This window comes from Macaca nemestrina, chromosome 13 (genome assembly GCF_043159975.1).
Source record: "Macaca nemestrina isolate mMacNem1 chromosome 13, mMacNem.hap1, whole genome shotgun sequence".
Classification (NCBI taxonomy): Eukaryota; Metazoa; Chordata; class Mammalia; order Primates; family Cercopithecidae; genus Macaca; species Macaca nemestrina.
The window spans coordinates 38830309-38845957 of record NC_092137.1 but is presented as its reverse complement, the minus strand read 5'-3'; the positions used below and the strand labels follow the sequence as shown (position 1 = coordinate 38845957).

The 15649-nt window shown below is 44.9% G+C and overlaps 1 protein-coding gene across 3 annotated transcripts in view; it reads left to right on the top strand.

The window, feature by feature from the left end:
• Window positions 1-11688, top strand: part of LOC105464878 (DExH-box helicase 57) — a 77101-nt gene extending 65413 nt beyond the window's left edge. For all 3 annotated transcript variants that reach the window (XM_011712990.2, XM_071076551.1, XM_071076550.1), the window contains exons 22-24: window positions 3476-3610; window positions 7152-7352; window positions 11216-11688. In XM_011712990.2, the coding sequence (XP_011711292.1) occupies window positions 3476-3610; window positions 7152-7352; window positions 11216-11359 (480 nt within the window). In that variant the 3' untranslated portion in view covers window positions 11360-11688. The remainder of the gene's footprint in view (window positions 1-3475; window positions 3611-7151; window positions 7353-11215) is intronic.
• The last annotated feature ends 3961 nt before the right edge of the window (window positions 11689-15649 follow it).

Here is a 15649-nt window from a genome sequence, read left to right as displayed (position 1 = left end):
AGAAGAAATGCAAATTAAAACAGCAAAGAAGGCCGGGTGCAGTGGCTCACACCTGTAATCCCAGCACTTTGGGAGGCTGAGGCGGGCAGATCACAAGGTCACAAGGTTCAAGAGCAGCCTGGCCAATATGGTGAAACACTGTCTCTACTAAAAATACAAAAAAAAATTAGGGAGGCGTGGTGGCGGGTGCCTATTGTCCCAGCTACTCGGGAGGCTGAGGTAGGAGAATCGCTTGAACTGGAGAGGCGGAGGTTGCAGTGAGCTGCAATTGCACCACTGCCTCCAGCCTGGGCGACAGAGCGAGAGTCCGTCTAAAAAAAAAAAAAAAAAACAGCAAAGAAATAGCCTCTTTTTACTTTTTAAATTGGCAAAACTGGGCTGGGCAGAGTGGCTCGTGGCACTTTGTAAGCCTGAGGTGAGAAGATCACATGGGGCCAAGAGTTTGAGATCAGCTTGGGCAACATAGTGAGACCTTGTCTCTACAAAAACATTTTTTTTTAATTAGCCAGGCGTGGTGGTGCATGCCTGTAGTCCCAGCTACTCGGGAGGCTGAGGTGGGAGGATAACTGGAGCCTGGGAGGTTGAGGCTGCAGTGAGCCATGATTGTGCCACTGCACTACAGCTGGGGTGACAGAGTGAGACCCTGTCTCAAAAAATAATAAATAGGCAAAACTTTTTAAAAATTATAATACTGCCAGATGTGGTACCATGCACTGGTAATCTCAGTTACTTGGGAGGCTAAGACAGGAGGATCACTTTAGCCCAGGAGTTCAAGGCTACAGTTAGCTATGACTGTGCCTGTAAATAGCCACTGCACTCCAGCCTGGGCAACATAGAGAGACCCTATCCCTAAAATAAAAAATAGGCCAGGTAAGGTGGCTCATACCTACAATCCCAACATTTTGGGAGGCCCAGGTGGGAGGATTGCATAAGGCCAGGAATTGAAGACCAGCCTGGGCAACATAGCAAGATCCCATCTCTACCAAAAATAGATTAAAATAAATAAATAATTGTTTGATAATAATGCAAATAAATAAATATAATGCTGGTGCTGTCATGAACCCCCCAAAATGAGTACTCTTACTCAGAGTAGGAATATAAGTTTATACCCCCTTTCTAGATAGCAGCTTTATTCCTAGGGATTTGTTATTAGGAAATAATTAATTGCAGATATGTACAAAGATACAGCTGGGAGAATATTCATTTCAGCACTGTTTATAATTGCAGACAATCTAAATTTGAAATAACAGGGAATTTATTGGTTAAATTATTATAATTTCTTACGACAAGGTCTTATATATCCATCGAAAATTATGTTTTAGGGGCCGGGCGCGGTGGCTCAAGCCTGTAATCCCAGCACTTTGGGAGGCCGAGACGGGCGGATCATGAGTTCAGGAGATCTAGACCATCCTGGCTAACACGGTGAAACCCCGTCTCTACTAAAATACAAAAAAAATTAGCCGGGCGAGGTGGCGGGCGCCTGTAGTCCCAGCTACTCGGGAGGCTGAGGCAGGAGAATGGCGTGAACCCGGGAGGCGGGGCTTGCAGTGAGCTGAGATCCGGCCACTGCACTCCAGCCTGGGCAACAGAGCTAGACTCCGTCTCAAAAAAAAGAAGAAAATTATGTTTTAGGAAAATATGTCACAACATAGAAAAATGTTCTTAATATATTAAGTTTTAAAAAGTAGGTTATAAAAAAAGATTCTATTTTAGTTTCAAGATATGTTTATTTTCAAGATATCATTGAAAATACATCATTTTCAAGCTATTTTATTTATATTATGTGTTTATGGTTTTTTCTTTTTATATATAAAAATATAAATTTGGAAGAGAAGATTAAAATGATATTTACTGGCTGGGCACAGTGGCTCATGCCTATAATCCCAGCACTTTGGGAGGCCAAGGTGGGTGAATCATGAGGTAAAGAGATCGAGACCATCCTGACCAACATGGTGAAACCCCATCTCTACTAAAAATACAAAAATAAGCTGGGTGTGGTGGCGTGCGCCTGTAGTCCCAGCTACTCGGGAGGCTGGGGCAGGAGAATCACTTGAACCTGGGAGGCGGAGGTTGCAGTGAGCCAAAATTGTGCCACTGCACTCCAGCCTGATGACACAACGAGACTCCATCTCCAAAAAAAAAAAAAAAGGCCAAACACAGTGGCTCATGCCTGTAATCCCAGCACTTTGGGAGACCGAGACAAGTGGATGATCTGAGGTCAGGAGTTCAAGACCAGCCTGACCAACATGAAGAAACCCCATCTACACTAAAAGTACAAAATTAGCTGGGCATGGTGGTGCATGCCTGTAATCCCAGCTACTTGGGATGCGGAGGCAGGAGAATCACTTGAACCCAGGAGGTAGAGGTTGCAGTGAGCCAAGATTGCGCCATTGCACTACAGCCGGGGCAACAAGAGTGAAACTCCATCTCAAAAAAAAAAAAAAAAGCCGGGCTCAGTGGCTCACGCCTGTAATCCCAGCACTTTGGGAGGCTGAGGTGGCTGGATCACAAGGTCAGGAGATCGAGACCATCCTGGCTAACACAGTGAAACCCCATCTCTACTAAAAATACAAAAAATTAGCCTGGTGTGGTGGCAGGCGCCTGTAGTCCCAGCTATTCTGGAGGCTGAGGCAGGAGAATGGTGTGAACCCAGGAGGCGGAGCTTTTAGTGAGCCCAGATGGCTCCACTGCACTCCAACCTGGGCAGTAGAGGGAGACTCTATCTCAAAAAAAAAAAAAAAAAAAAGAGATATTTACCAGTCTGGGTGCGGTGGCTCACGCCTGTAATCCCAGCACTTTGGGAGGCCAAGGCAGGCAGATTGCTTGAGGTCAGGAGTTCAAGACCAGCCTTGCCAACATGGTGAAACCATGTGTCTACTAAAAATACAAAAATTAGCTGGGTGTGGTGGCACACACCTGTAATCCCAGCTACTTGGGAACCTAAGGCAGGAGAATTGCCTGAACCTGGGAGGCGGAGGTTGCAGTGAGCTGAGATCACACCACTGTACTCTGGCCTGAGAGACAGAGTGCAGAGTGAGACTCGGTCTCAAAAAAAAAAAAAAAAAACAAAAAAAAACAAGAAAAGTGTTGGGATTGGGATACTCAGATCTCTGGTCCAGTGTCATCAGCTGGGTCACTGCACCTGATCATCACAAAATATCAACATAGTTTTCTCCCACATGGCCACAATGTGGTATAGTCACCCAGAGCCACTGCACCTATATTCACACTTCTTGGTGGAAAAAAAAAAGCATGTGCTTGTTCTGCTTTCAGAAGGAAACAAAATAAGAAAGAAAGGGAAGAAACAGGAAAGCTATTCAGGCAAGACTGAGCAAGACTGGTTTTGTGCTTTTGTGCCAAGAGATACTTTCTATGAGAATATATATATTCTATGTCTTTTTTTTTCTTTTTGAGACGGAGTCTTGCTCTGTCGCCCAGTATTATACGTCTATTTTTACAAATACTTGTTGTTTAGGTGAAAAGCCCAGAAGGAAAATTTCAGAAGACCAGTACTGGAGCTGTCAGAATGCAACCAAAATCAGCTGAGTTGAAGTTTGTCACCAAGAACGATGGATATGTACACATTCACCCTTCATCAGTGAACTATCAGGTCAGAACGGTGGTATACACTTAATGTTTACAGGTCGTCCTGGGGTAGGAAACAGTCCCTTAAATTCAGCCACACCATGTTCTATCACTTGCTGTGCCCAGCAGCACCACTGTCTTAGGGAAGATTGAATAAGAATAAACAGACTAGAAATTGGACTATTTCTGGAAAGACTATTTCCATTTGAAGAAAATTCTACTGAATACCAAAAAGTACTCAAGCCTGCTTTCAGATATAAAATTGTTTCTTTGCAATGGTAATTGAAGTCATGAGCTAATTACATCACTGAATCTATGCCTTAAAAGGAAATGAATGACCTATTCTTGCTGATCCCACTTCCTCAGCTCTCAGCCTGCCACTGTGAGGCTTCTGCCCCCACCACTTTACTAAACCCATCAGAAGTTACAAATAACTTCTTAGTTGTCAAAGCCAGTGTCATCCCTTGGTCCTCATCATGCCACCTCTCACATGGTATTTGACATTGCTAATCTCTCTTCCTCTTGAAATTCTCCTGGATGTTATTTTTGCTTCTGAAATATCACTTTCTTCTCTCTCTCTGGTCATCCTCTCTATCTCCTTTATTTGCTTCTCTTCCTTTGCTCTGAAACAGTGGTTCTATCCTTTGTCCTTATTCTCTCACCATCATGCACTCTTCCTGAACCACCAAACGCACAACAGCACTTACACATCCCAACTGCCGCTTACACGCAGACACAGACCCCAGATCTGTCTCTCCAGACCTGCATTTTTTTTTCTGAGCTCTCCCGCTGGAAAGCATCAGCAAATTCTTTTCTTACGCCAACTCAGTTGGTCACCAGGTCCCATCAATGTCTCTTTTTTGACATCTCTAAGATTTGCCTTTTATCCCCACTATCCCCACTACCACTTCCTTAGCTCGAACTCCAAATATCATTTGCCTGAAATTCTATAATAATCTTACTTCTGGTGCTTTCTCTCTCCAACCTTCTACTACTCTACTGCTGCCAGAATTACCTTTACAAAACATCTATTTGACTATGTTAATTCCCTGCTTAAATCTTCATATCCAGAGTATACCACACATTCTCACATGACTCTTCACATGGTCCTTCCTATACCTTGTCCCCAGGTTTGAAACATTCAGGCTGCTCTATCCTCTGGAACTACTGAGGACCATGTTCACAAAGCCTGGAAAGGATTTCCTTAAGCTTAGAGGACTTTGAGGATCAGGAGGTCATCTGCCCTTTCAGCCTGTTAGGAACCACAGGCCTGAGTTAGCTCCAGGCCCCCTCCTTTTTTTTTTTTTTAATACTTTTGTTTGTTTGTTTTGCATGTTTCTCCAAGAAAGAACTACTCCTCTTTTGAGAATCCAAATCGTTCATGCATCCATGTAATATCTACTAGCGCCTACTCTGTGCCAGGCACTGTTGTAGGCTATTGAGGACAGTGGAAGAACCTAGATGCACACAGTCTCTGCCCTCAAGGAGCTTATGTTCTAGTGAGGGAGACAGGCAATACATAAGTAAACAGAATCTCAGGTAATGCTATAAAGCAAAAATAGAGCAGGATAGAGAGACAGAGAGTGACAGGAGAGGGACCCTGCACATGGGGTGGTCAGGGAAGAACTCCAGGAGGAGAAAACAACTGAGCAAATCCTAAATGAAAAGCGAGTCATGCAGATATAGAGAAAGGAGAAACATTCCAGCAGAGGACATAAGTGCAAACACCACAAGGTGGGAGTGTATTTGCTGTGTTCCAGGAAGCGCACGAAGAGGCCAGTGGAGAGGGATGATCATGGGTGAGAGTGGTAGGAGCTGCATGGGGACGAGGGGCAGGGTGGGGTAGGGCGGACCAGGTAGCCCTGGCAACGACTTAAGATTTTAATCTTTGGACACCATTGGAGGGTTTTGAGCCATAATTGAACTTAATGTTTTTATTTTTATTTTATTTATTTATTAAGACAGAGTGTCTCTCTGTCCCCCAGGCTAGAGTGCAGTGGCACAGTCTCAGCTCACTGCAACCTCCGCTTCCCAGGTTCAAGCGATTCTCCTGCCTCAGCCCCTTGAGTAGCTGGGATTACAGGCATGCGTCACCGCTCCCAGCTGATGTTTGCAGTTTTGTAGAAATGGGGTCTCACCATGTTAGCCAGGCCAGTTTCAAACTCCTGGCCTCAGGTGATCCACCTGCCTTAGTCTCCCAAATTGCTGGAATTACAGGCATGAGCCACCACGCCCTGCCAGACTTACGTTTTTAAAAGATCACCTTGATTGCTGGGTAGAAAAGACACTGTAAAATGCAAAAATAGAAGTGGGGAGAGCACTCGAGAAGCCATCACAGTGGTTTCTGTGAGATGACAATGGTTTGTACTAAGTTAGTAGCTGGGTGCAGTGGCTCATACCTGTAATCTCAGCACTTTGAAGGGCCAAGGCGGATGGATGACTTGAGGTCAGGAGTTTGAGACCAGCCTAGCCAACATGGTGAAACCCCATCTCTACTAAAAATACAAAAATTAGCCGGGCATGGTGGTGCAAGCCTGTAGTCCCAGCTACTTGGGAGGCTGAGGCAGGAGAATCACTTGAACCTGGGAGGCAGAGATTGCAGTGAGCCGAGATCACACCACTGCACTCCAACCTGGGCGACTGAGCAAGACTGCATCTCAAAAAAAAAAGGCTGGGTGCAGTGGCTCACATCTGTAATCCCAGGACTTTGGGAGGCGGAGGCAGGCAGATCACCTGAGGTCAGGAGTTCAAGACCAGCCTGGCCAGCATGATGAAATCCCTGTCTCTACTAAAAACACAAAAATTAGCCAGGCATGGTGGCAGGGGCCTATAATCCCAGCTACTTGAGAGGCTGAGGCAGGAGAATCTCTTGAACCCAGAGGGCGGAGGTTGCGGTGAGCTGAGATTGCACCAGTACACTCCAGCCTGGACAACAAGAGCAAAACTCCATCTCAAAAAAAAAAAAAGAAAGAAAATTTGGTAGCTGTAGAAGTGGTGAGAATATATCAAGGCATTTTGTATTTTGAAAAGAGAGCTGACTGGACTTAGTGATGATGTAGATGGTGTGAGGGGGAAAAGAATAGTCAGTGATGACTCCTCAGTTAGGGGCCTGAGCCCCTGGGTGAATGGGAGCGTCATTTCCCGAGATAGGGAACACTGCAAGGAAGAAGAATCAAGAATTCCATCTGGGCCAGGCACAGTGGCTCACACCTGTATTCCCAGCAATTTGGGAGGCCAAGGCAGAAGGATTGCTGGAGCCCAGGGTTTCAAGACCAGCATGGGCAACATGGTGAGACCCTATCTCTAGGAAAAAATATAAAAAACCAAAGCTTTTTTTTTTTTTTTTTTTTAACACAAGAAGTGTGAGATACTTATTAAATGTCCAAGAAGAGATGGCAAGTCAATAGTTACACACGCAAATCTGGAGCTCAGGAAAGTCACGGGCTGTAGATAAATTTGGGGAGTCATTAATGGACAGGCAGTATTTAAATCCATGGGACTGGTGGGGGTGTTCCCTTTTTGTTGCCAGTGACATCACTGTCATCATCTGAGGTTTTTTGTTACAGGTGAGACACTTTGACAGCCCCTACCTGTTGTACCACGAGAAGATAAAAACGAGTCGGGTATTCATCCGAGACTGCAGCATGGTGTCTGTGTACCCGCTGGTCTTGTTTGGAGGAGGCCAAGTGAATGTGCAGCTTCAAAGAGGAGAGTTCGTTGTCTCCCTGGATGATGGTTGGATCCGTTTTGTAGCTGCTTCCCATCAGGTAAACAGAGAACTGGTCTGTTCTATGAGGCTCAGGTCATGAGGGACTTTGATAATATGAAGTTATGAAGTCAAGGGCATTCCTCTAGGAACCAAGGTAACAGACCTAATTAAAAATGAATGATGGCGGCCGAGCCCAGTGGCTCACACCTATAATTCCGGCACTTTGGGAGGCTGAGGCGAGCAGATCATTTGGGGCCAGGAGTTTGAGACCAGCCTGGCCAACATGGTCAAACCCCGTCTCTACTAAAAATACAAAAATTAGCTGGGCATGTTGGTGGGTGCCTGTAATCCCAGCTACTCAGGAGGCTGAGACATGAGAATCGCTTGAACTTAAGGGGCAGAGGCTGCAGTGAGCCAAGATCATGCCATTGTACTCCAGCCTGGGCAACAGAGCGAGACTCTGTCTCAAAAACTAAAATAAAATAAAATAAATGAATGATGGTCTACACTGGGACACTAAGAAAGAGTGAGGCTGAAGTGAGGCCAGGAGTGGAGCCCTGATAAGAGTTCCAGCAAGCATACTGGGAAGGGAAGTCTCGTTATGGGCTGGGGTTGGTATAAAAGGCTAGGACAGAAACTGTAAAGTGAGGGTGCTGGACCTTCCTTATTGTTATATAAATAATAGATGTTCACCAAAGAAAAGTCAGAAAATACAGATAAGCAAAAATAAATAAATAAAAACCACCCTGATTCCACCACTGCTATTTTGAGAAAAAGATAATGGGTCTGAATTCTTCATTTATTGTCAGGTCTCAATTATTCACTATACGGAGTCTCTGTGAAAAACATTTCATGGAGAGTACATATTTAAGAAACAAAACTTCAGCCAGGTGCGGCGGCTCACGCCTGTAATCCCAGCATTTTGAGAGGCCGAGGTGAGCAGATCACCTGAGGTCAGGAGTTCGAGACCAGCCTGGTCAACATGGTGAAACCCCATCTCTACTAAAAATACAAAAAAATTAACCAGATGTGGTAGCGGGCACCTGTAATCCCAGCTACTCAGGATGCTAAGGCAGGAGAATCTCTTGAGCCCAGGAGGCAGAGGTTGTAGTGAGCCAAGATCACGCCATTACACTCCAGCCTGAGTGACAAGAGGGAAACTCCATCTCAAAAAAATGAATACATAAAAATACACACACAAAAAAATTAGCTGGGCGTGGTGGTGGGCGCCTGTAATCCCAGCTACTCAGGAGGCTGAGACAGGAGAATCGCTTGAACCTAGGAGGCAGAGGTTGCAGTGAGCCAAGATCACACCACTGCACTTCAGCCTGGGTGACAGAACGAGACTCCGTATCAAATAAATAAATACATAGATAGATAAAACTTCACGTAGACACCTGTAATCCCAGCTGCCAGAGGCTGAGGTGAGAGGATTGCTCAAGCCCAAGAGGTCAAGGCTTCAGTGAGCCATGATTGCACCACTGCACTTTAGCCTGGGTGACAGAGTGAGACTGTGTCTCAAAAAAATAAATAAATAAAATTTCATTTTAACGTCTGCATCTGTTAGAATTCTTATGTTACAAGAAGCGGATATGCCAACTCAAACATTAAAAGAAATTGATTGGCATATTTAACTTTTAACATAGTCTAGAGCAGCAGTGTCCAACAGAAATACAATGTGACCCACATATGTAATTTTAATTGTTCTAGTAGCCACATTTTTAAAAGTAAAAAGAAATAGATGAAATTAATCTTAGTATATTTTATTTAACCTAATACATCCAAAATGTTTTAATTTTAACATGTAATCAATATAAAAATTATTGAGATTGTTTACATTACCTTTTCATATTAAGTCTTCAAAATCGGGTATATATTTTATATTCACAGCACATCTCAGTTTGGGCTGGCCACATTTCATGTAGACATTAGATAAGCCACTTGTGACTAGTGGCTACCTTACTGGACAGTCCAGGTCAAGGCCAGGCAAGGTTGGTTTGATTTAGCAGTTTAGTGGTGACAAAAATGTGGTTAACCTAGTGGTATTGAAGGGCTTGCAATAGCTCCTGGCGTCACATGTATGCAACATACCGTCCAGAAGAGCCAGAAACTTTCTTGCCTACAAGCTCAATCAAAGCTCCCCTCCTAAACCAATTCCTGTGACCAAAGGGATGTCCTGAACTTGAAGACGTGGAGTACCTGAGCCATTCACCCTGGCAAGGCTCACAGTGTGAACCTGAGTTAGAGCAGGGTCCAAACTGCATGGTTCCCATACAGTGGGGAAGGGGCAAAACAGATGTTGGGAAGACATCTACAGTGCCACAGCATCAGCATAAACAAAATGCCATAAAAGCATACAGTGTATCCCAAAGCTACAGAGATTTTTGATTCATCTAATATCTTCCACTTTTTTTTTTTTTTTTTTTTTTTGAGATGGAGTCTTGCTCTGTCGCCTACGCTAGAGTACAGTGGCGCCATCTCGGTTCACTGCAACCTCCGCCTCCCGGGTTCAAGCAATTCTCCTGCCTCAGCATCCTGAGTAACTGGGACTATAGGCACACGCCACCATGCCCATGCCTGGCTTTTTTTTTTTTTTTTTTTTTGAGACGGAGTTTTGCTCTTGTTGCCCAGGTGGGAGTGCGATGGTGCAATCTCGGCTCACCACAACCTCCATCTCCCATGTTCAAGCGATTCTCCTGCCTCAGCCTCCCGAGTAGCTGGGATTACAGGCATGCACCACCACCCTGGCTAATTTTGTATTTTTAGTAGAGACAGGGTTTCTCCATGTTGGTCAGGCTGGTCTTGAACTCCTGACCTCAGGTGATCTGCCCGCCTCGGCCTCCCAAAGTGCTGAGATTACAGGCGTGAGGCACCGCGCCCAGCTAATTTTTGTATTTTTATTAGAGATGGAGTTTCACCATATTGGACAGGCTGGTCTCAAACTCTTGACCTCGTGGTCTGCCCTCCTTGGCCTCCCAAAGTGCTGGGATTACAGGCGTGAGCCACTGAGCCCAGCCCACTTTTTTTTTTTTTTTTTTTTTTTGAGATGGAGTTTTGCTCTTGCTACCCAGCCTGAAGTGCAATGGCGCGATCTCGGCTCACCACAACCTCCGCTTCCCGGGTTCAAGCAATTCTCCTGCCTCAGCCTCCTGAGTAGCTGGGATTACAGGCATGTGCCCCCATGCCCAGCTAATTTTGTGTTTTCAGTAGAGATGGGGTTTCTCCATGTTGATCAAGCTGGTCTCGAATTCCGACCTCAGGTGATCCACCTGCCTCAGTCTCCCAAAGTACTGGGATTACAGGAGTGAGCCACCACGCCCAACCTATCTACCACTTTTTTTTTTTTTTTTTTTTTTTGAAACAAGGTATTCTGTGGAGTGATCAGTAAATTTTCTTTTCCTTTTTTTTATTTTTTTATTTTTGAGACGGAGTTTCGCTCTTGTTGCCCAGACTAGAGTGCAATGGCATGATCTTGGCTCACCACAACCTCCGCCTCCCGGGTTCAAGCGATTCTCCTGCCTCTGCCTCCCGCGTAGCTGGAATTACAGGCATGCTCCACCATGCCCAGCTAATTTTGTATTTTTAGTAGAGACGGGGTTTCTCACATTGGTCAGGCTGGTCTTGAACTCCTGACCTCATGATCCATCTGCCTCGGCCTCCCGAAGTGCTGGGATTACAGGTGTGAGCCACTGCGCCTGGCCCAAATCTTTTCTTTAGATGAGATGTGATAGAGGCACTTTTTTATAATGGACCTCCTTTAGTCTACTACAAAATGAAAATGTGTTTACGTTTTTTGTTCCTAATGGAGTTAAAATTATATCAGAAATATAAATAATGGTAATCATAACTGGAGTATTTCCCTCCAATAACCTATCCTGCCTGTTCCTCCAAGCACTGCTCAAATTGTAGTTTTCATTTTAGGTGGCTGAATTGGTAAAGGAGCTTCGTTGCGAACTTGATCAGCTTCTCCAGGATAAAATTAAAAACCCAAGCATTGATCTGTGTACGTGTCCTCGAGGATCCCGGATCATCAGCACAATTGTGAAACTTGTTACCACACAATAAAGAGCAGTCTTAGAGAGTGCTTGCTACTCACCTGCTTCTAGCTCACCTGGGAAATAACAGCAGAACCTCTACCTCCAACTAAAGACCTGTTGGGGCTGGCCCTGGTGGAGGAGCCCAGGGCAGGCAGCCCAAGGCAGCTGAGGCAGTGCATATACCCTTAGGGCCATTTCTAACAAAGCCTTGGCCACTCCCAGCACAATTTGGAGTGTCAAGGGTGAGAGCCTAAAACCCAGCTTGCCTGTCTTTGTCTCTGTGACTATTCCGGAGTGAATTAAGTTCACCTGATAACACAAAAGTGAATGTATAATATACTTCTGTTTTAATCTGTGTATTCTTTTTCTCCTACTTTTTACTGGGGTGAGACAGGGGCATGAGGAGAAATTACGCCTTTTTTTTTTTTTCTTTCCCTGTCGTCAAGGCTCAGCTGAGAGAATTCAGAACAGAGAAGGGAAAAAAAAACAAAATTATGTGAACAAGAAAAAATAAAATTTCATTTTAGGCTATTGGCTACTGAGTAACCTTGACTTGTGAGGGATTTTTATTTTTACTCATTAAAGGGCAACTTAAAAAAATTTGAAGGAGTTCTCTTTTGGTATTAAAATGCAAGCTGGCCTTATTGATAACACTCCTATTCTTAAAAGCAGAACAATCTGGATGTCTTCATAGTTCTACATTTAGGAATCTTTACTCTCTCTTGTGAACTCAGCCAGACGCAATGGTCACGTTTCTCATCACCGAAGGAGAATTTTAATAGCATTCCTGGGGCAGAGTTGGCATGGATGAGGTCAAAAAGGTTGCCATCGGATTTACAGCCATCACAATGCTTTCTATGAAATTGCTTCTTTTCAACCACCACCACTTAGGCTAATGGGGCACTAGCATTTTGGAAAACATCAGGGGATTTACATTCTCCCTGGACATCTATCAGTGTGGCCAGGAAGGATCCCAAATTGCTGAGTAGAAAAAATATTTGTATGTTTGTTTAGACCTCAGGGCTGGACACAGTGGCTCATGCCTGTAATCCCAGCAATTTAGGAGGCCGAGGCAGGCCAATCACATTAGATCAGGAGTTCAGGACCAGCTTGGGCAACTTGGTGAAACCCCATCTCTATTAAAAATACAAAAATTAGCCAGGCATGGTGACGGGCGCCTATAGTCCCAGCTACTTGGGAGGCGGAGGTGGGAGAATCACTTGAACCTGGGAGGTGGGGGTTGGAGTGAGCCGAGATTGTACCATTGCACTCCAGCCTAGGTGACAGAGTGAGACACTGTCTCAAAAAAAAAAAAAATGGACCTCAGGACAGGGTCACTACAGGTTCCATACTATGGATAGAATTCAAACTAAATCAAAACCATCTCAGTGAAATCAGTGAAAGGTGTTCACTTTTTCAAGGTATTATCTTAGTTAAGTTTTCAGGAAGTCTCCTTGGCTGTCCAAAATGATTATTATTAAGTATATATATATATATATATATATATTTTTTTTTTTTTTTTTGAGACAGAGTCTCGCTCTGTTGCCCAGGCTGGAGTGCAGTGGCCGCATCTCAGCTCACTGCAAGCTCCGCCTCCTGGGTTTATGCCATTCTCCTGCCTCAGCCTACCTAGTAGCAGGGACTACAGGCGCCCACCACCGCACCCAGCTAGTTTTTTGTATTTTTTAGTAGAGACAGGGTTTCACCATGTTAGCCAGGATGGTCTCGATCTCCTGACCTCGTGATCCACCCGTCTCAGCCTCCCAAAGTGCCAGGATTACAGGCTTGAGCCACTGCGCCCGGCCTATTATCAAGTATATTTAAGCTTCGGTGCATTGAAGAGCTTAGACTCTAAGCAGTATTTTTAAAAGACATCGATTCATGTCATTGCTTTAAATAAAAAACATACATATGCAAGCACCCACAGAATCCAAATTCTGACTTGCTGTTGAAACAAGGCTCCTATTACAGAACTGATTAGGCTGAGACCTTTAGAAGAAATGAAGAAAACTGCATTAAGCCTCTACAAAAGTTTTCCTTTCCTTTCTTTTTTTTTTTTTTTTGACGGAGTTTCACTCTTATCGCCTAGGCTGGAGTGCAATGGTGGGTTCTTGGCTCACTGCAACTCTGCCTCCCGGGTTCAAGCGATTCTCCTGCCTCAGCCTCCTGAGTAGCCAGGACTACAGGCATGCACCACCACACCCAGCTAATTTTTATTTTTTTAGTGGAGATGGGGTTTCACCATGTTGGCCAGGCTGGTCTCGAACTACTGACCTCAGGTGATCCACCCACCTCGGTCTCCCAAAGTGCTGGGATTACAGGCGTGAGCCACCTTGCTCAGCCTAAAAAAGTTTTTAAAAATCAGTTTTCACAGCCGGGAGCAGTGGCTCACACCTGTAATCCCAACACTTTGGGAGACCGAGGCGAGTGGATCACCAGAGGTTGGGTTGGGAGTTTGAGACCAACCTGACCAACGTGGAGAAACCCCATGTATACTAAAAGTACAAAATTAGCCGGGTATGGTGGCGCATGCCTGTAATCCCAGCTACTCAGGAGGCTGAGGCAAGAGAATTGCTTGAACCCGGGAGGCAGAGGTTGTGGTGAGCCAAGATTGCACCATTACAGCCTGGGCAACAAGAGCGAAACTCCATCTCAAAAAACAAAAACGAAAAAAACCATCAGTTTTCACTCTTGGTGCTACAGTGGTGCTCATGCCGCCCTAGTTAGAGCCATCTGCCCAAGTGGACCTGCAGTGTTTAACACAAGTTTGCCCCAGAGCACTCAGCTGGGAGATAATTAACAGCAAAACTTTCCACCCAGTGAAACTGATTTTCTCAGGAAAGCCAGCTCTTGGATGGTCACTTCCAACCACATGTAGATGCATGAATACTGTCATGGTATAGATGTGCCAGAATGTGAAAAAGGTTGGAAAGCTTTGACATAACGCATTGAGTAAGAATATCCTCGCCCCAAAGACCAAACTTCTTAAGCTCATCATTAAAATAATGACATAAGAAATTAAATAAAATTACTTCTTTATGATGAAAGATCAGAATGCAGGCCAGGCACGGTGGCTCACGCCTGTAATCCCAGCATGTTGGGAGGCCAAGGTGGGTAAACCACTTGAGGTCAGGAGTTCGAGACCAGCCTAACCAACATGGTAAAACCCCGTCTCTACTAAAACTACAAAATTAGTCGGGCATGGTAGCGCATGCTGTGATCCCAGCTATTTGGAAGGCTGAGGCAGGAGAATTGCTTGAACCCAGGAAGTGGAGGTTGCAATGAGCCAAGATCGCACCATTGCACTCCATCCTGGGCAATAAGAGTGAAACTCCATCTTAAAAAAAAGAAAGAAAGAAAGATCAGAATGCAGTATAGTGTTTCAAGGATTTTTTTTTTTTTTCCTGAGACGGAGTCTCGCTGTGTTACCCATGCTGGAGTGCAGTGGCGCAATCTTGGCTCACTGCAACCCCCGCCCCCAGGTTCAAGTGATTCTTCTGTCTCAGCCTCCTGAGTAGCTGGGATTACAGGCACCTGCCACCGCGCCTGGTTAATTTTTTTGTATTTTTAGTAGAGAAAGGGTTTCACCATCTTGGCCAGGCTGGTCTTGAACTCCTGACCTTGTGATCCACCTGCCTCGGCCTCCCAAAGTGCTGAGATTACAGGTGTGAGCCACTGCACCCGGCCGTGTTTCAAGGATTTCTAACCCTCAACAAGATGGTCAGCATTTAATGTAATTTATGGAGAGCCTGGTAAATAGTTTTTTAAATATTTGTTTTACTGGCTGGGCATGATGGCTCATGCCTGTAATCCCAACACTTTGGGAGGCCAAGGTAGGTGGATTGCCTGAGGTCAGGAGTTCAAGACCAGTCTGGCCAACATGGTGAAACCCCGTCTCTACTAAAGATACAAAAATTTGCCAGTCGTGGTGGCGTGCACCTGTAGTCCCAGCTACTTGGGAGGCTGAGGCAGGAGAATCACTTGAATCTGGGATGTGGGGGTTGTAATGAGCTGAGATGGCGCCATTGCACTCCAGCCTGGGCAACAGGGCGAGACTCCGTCTCAAAAAAAATCAAAATCAAATATTTGTTTTACTTCTATTGGAATCTAGCAAGGTAACAACATTAATAAAATACTTGCTGTGAAACGAATCTGCTCTTCTATTTTGTACTATGACTAATTGGGAAGATCTTAGAAAATGAGATGAGCCAAGCATTCTGATCGAAGGGGTCATAGACTGACAAAGCATGAGCTTTGTCTTCTTCCTCCTCAAATTCCATATCAGATTATTAACAACTCAAACTCCCTGGCAAGTAAT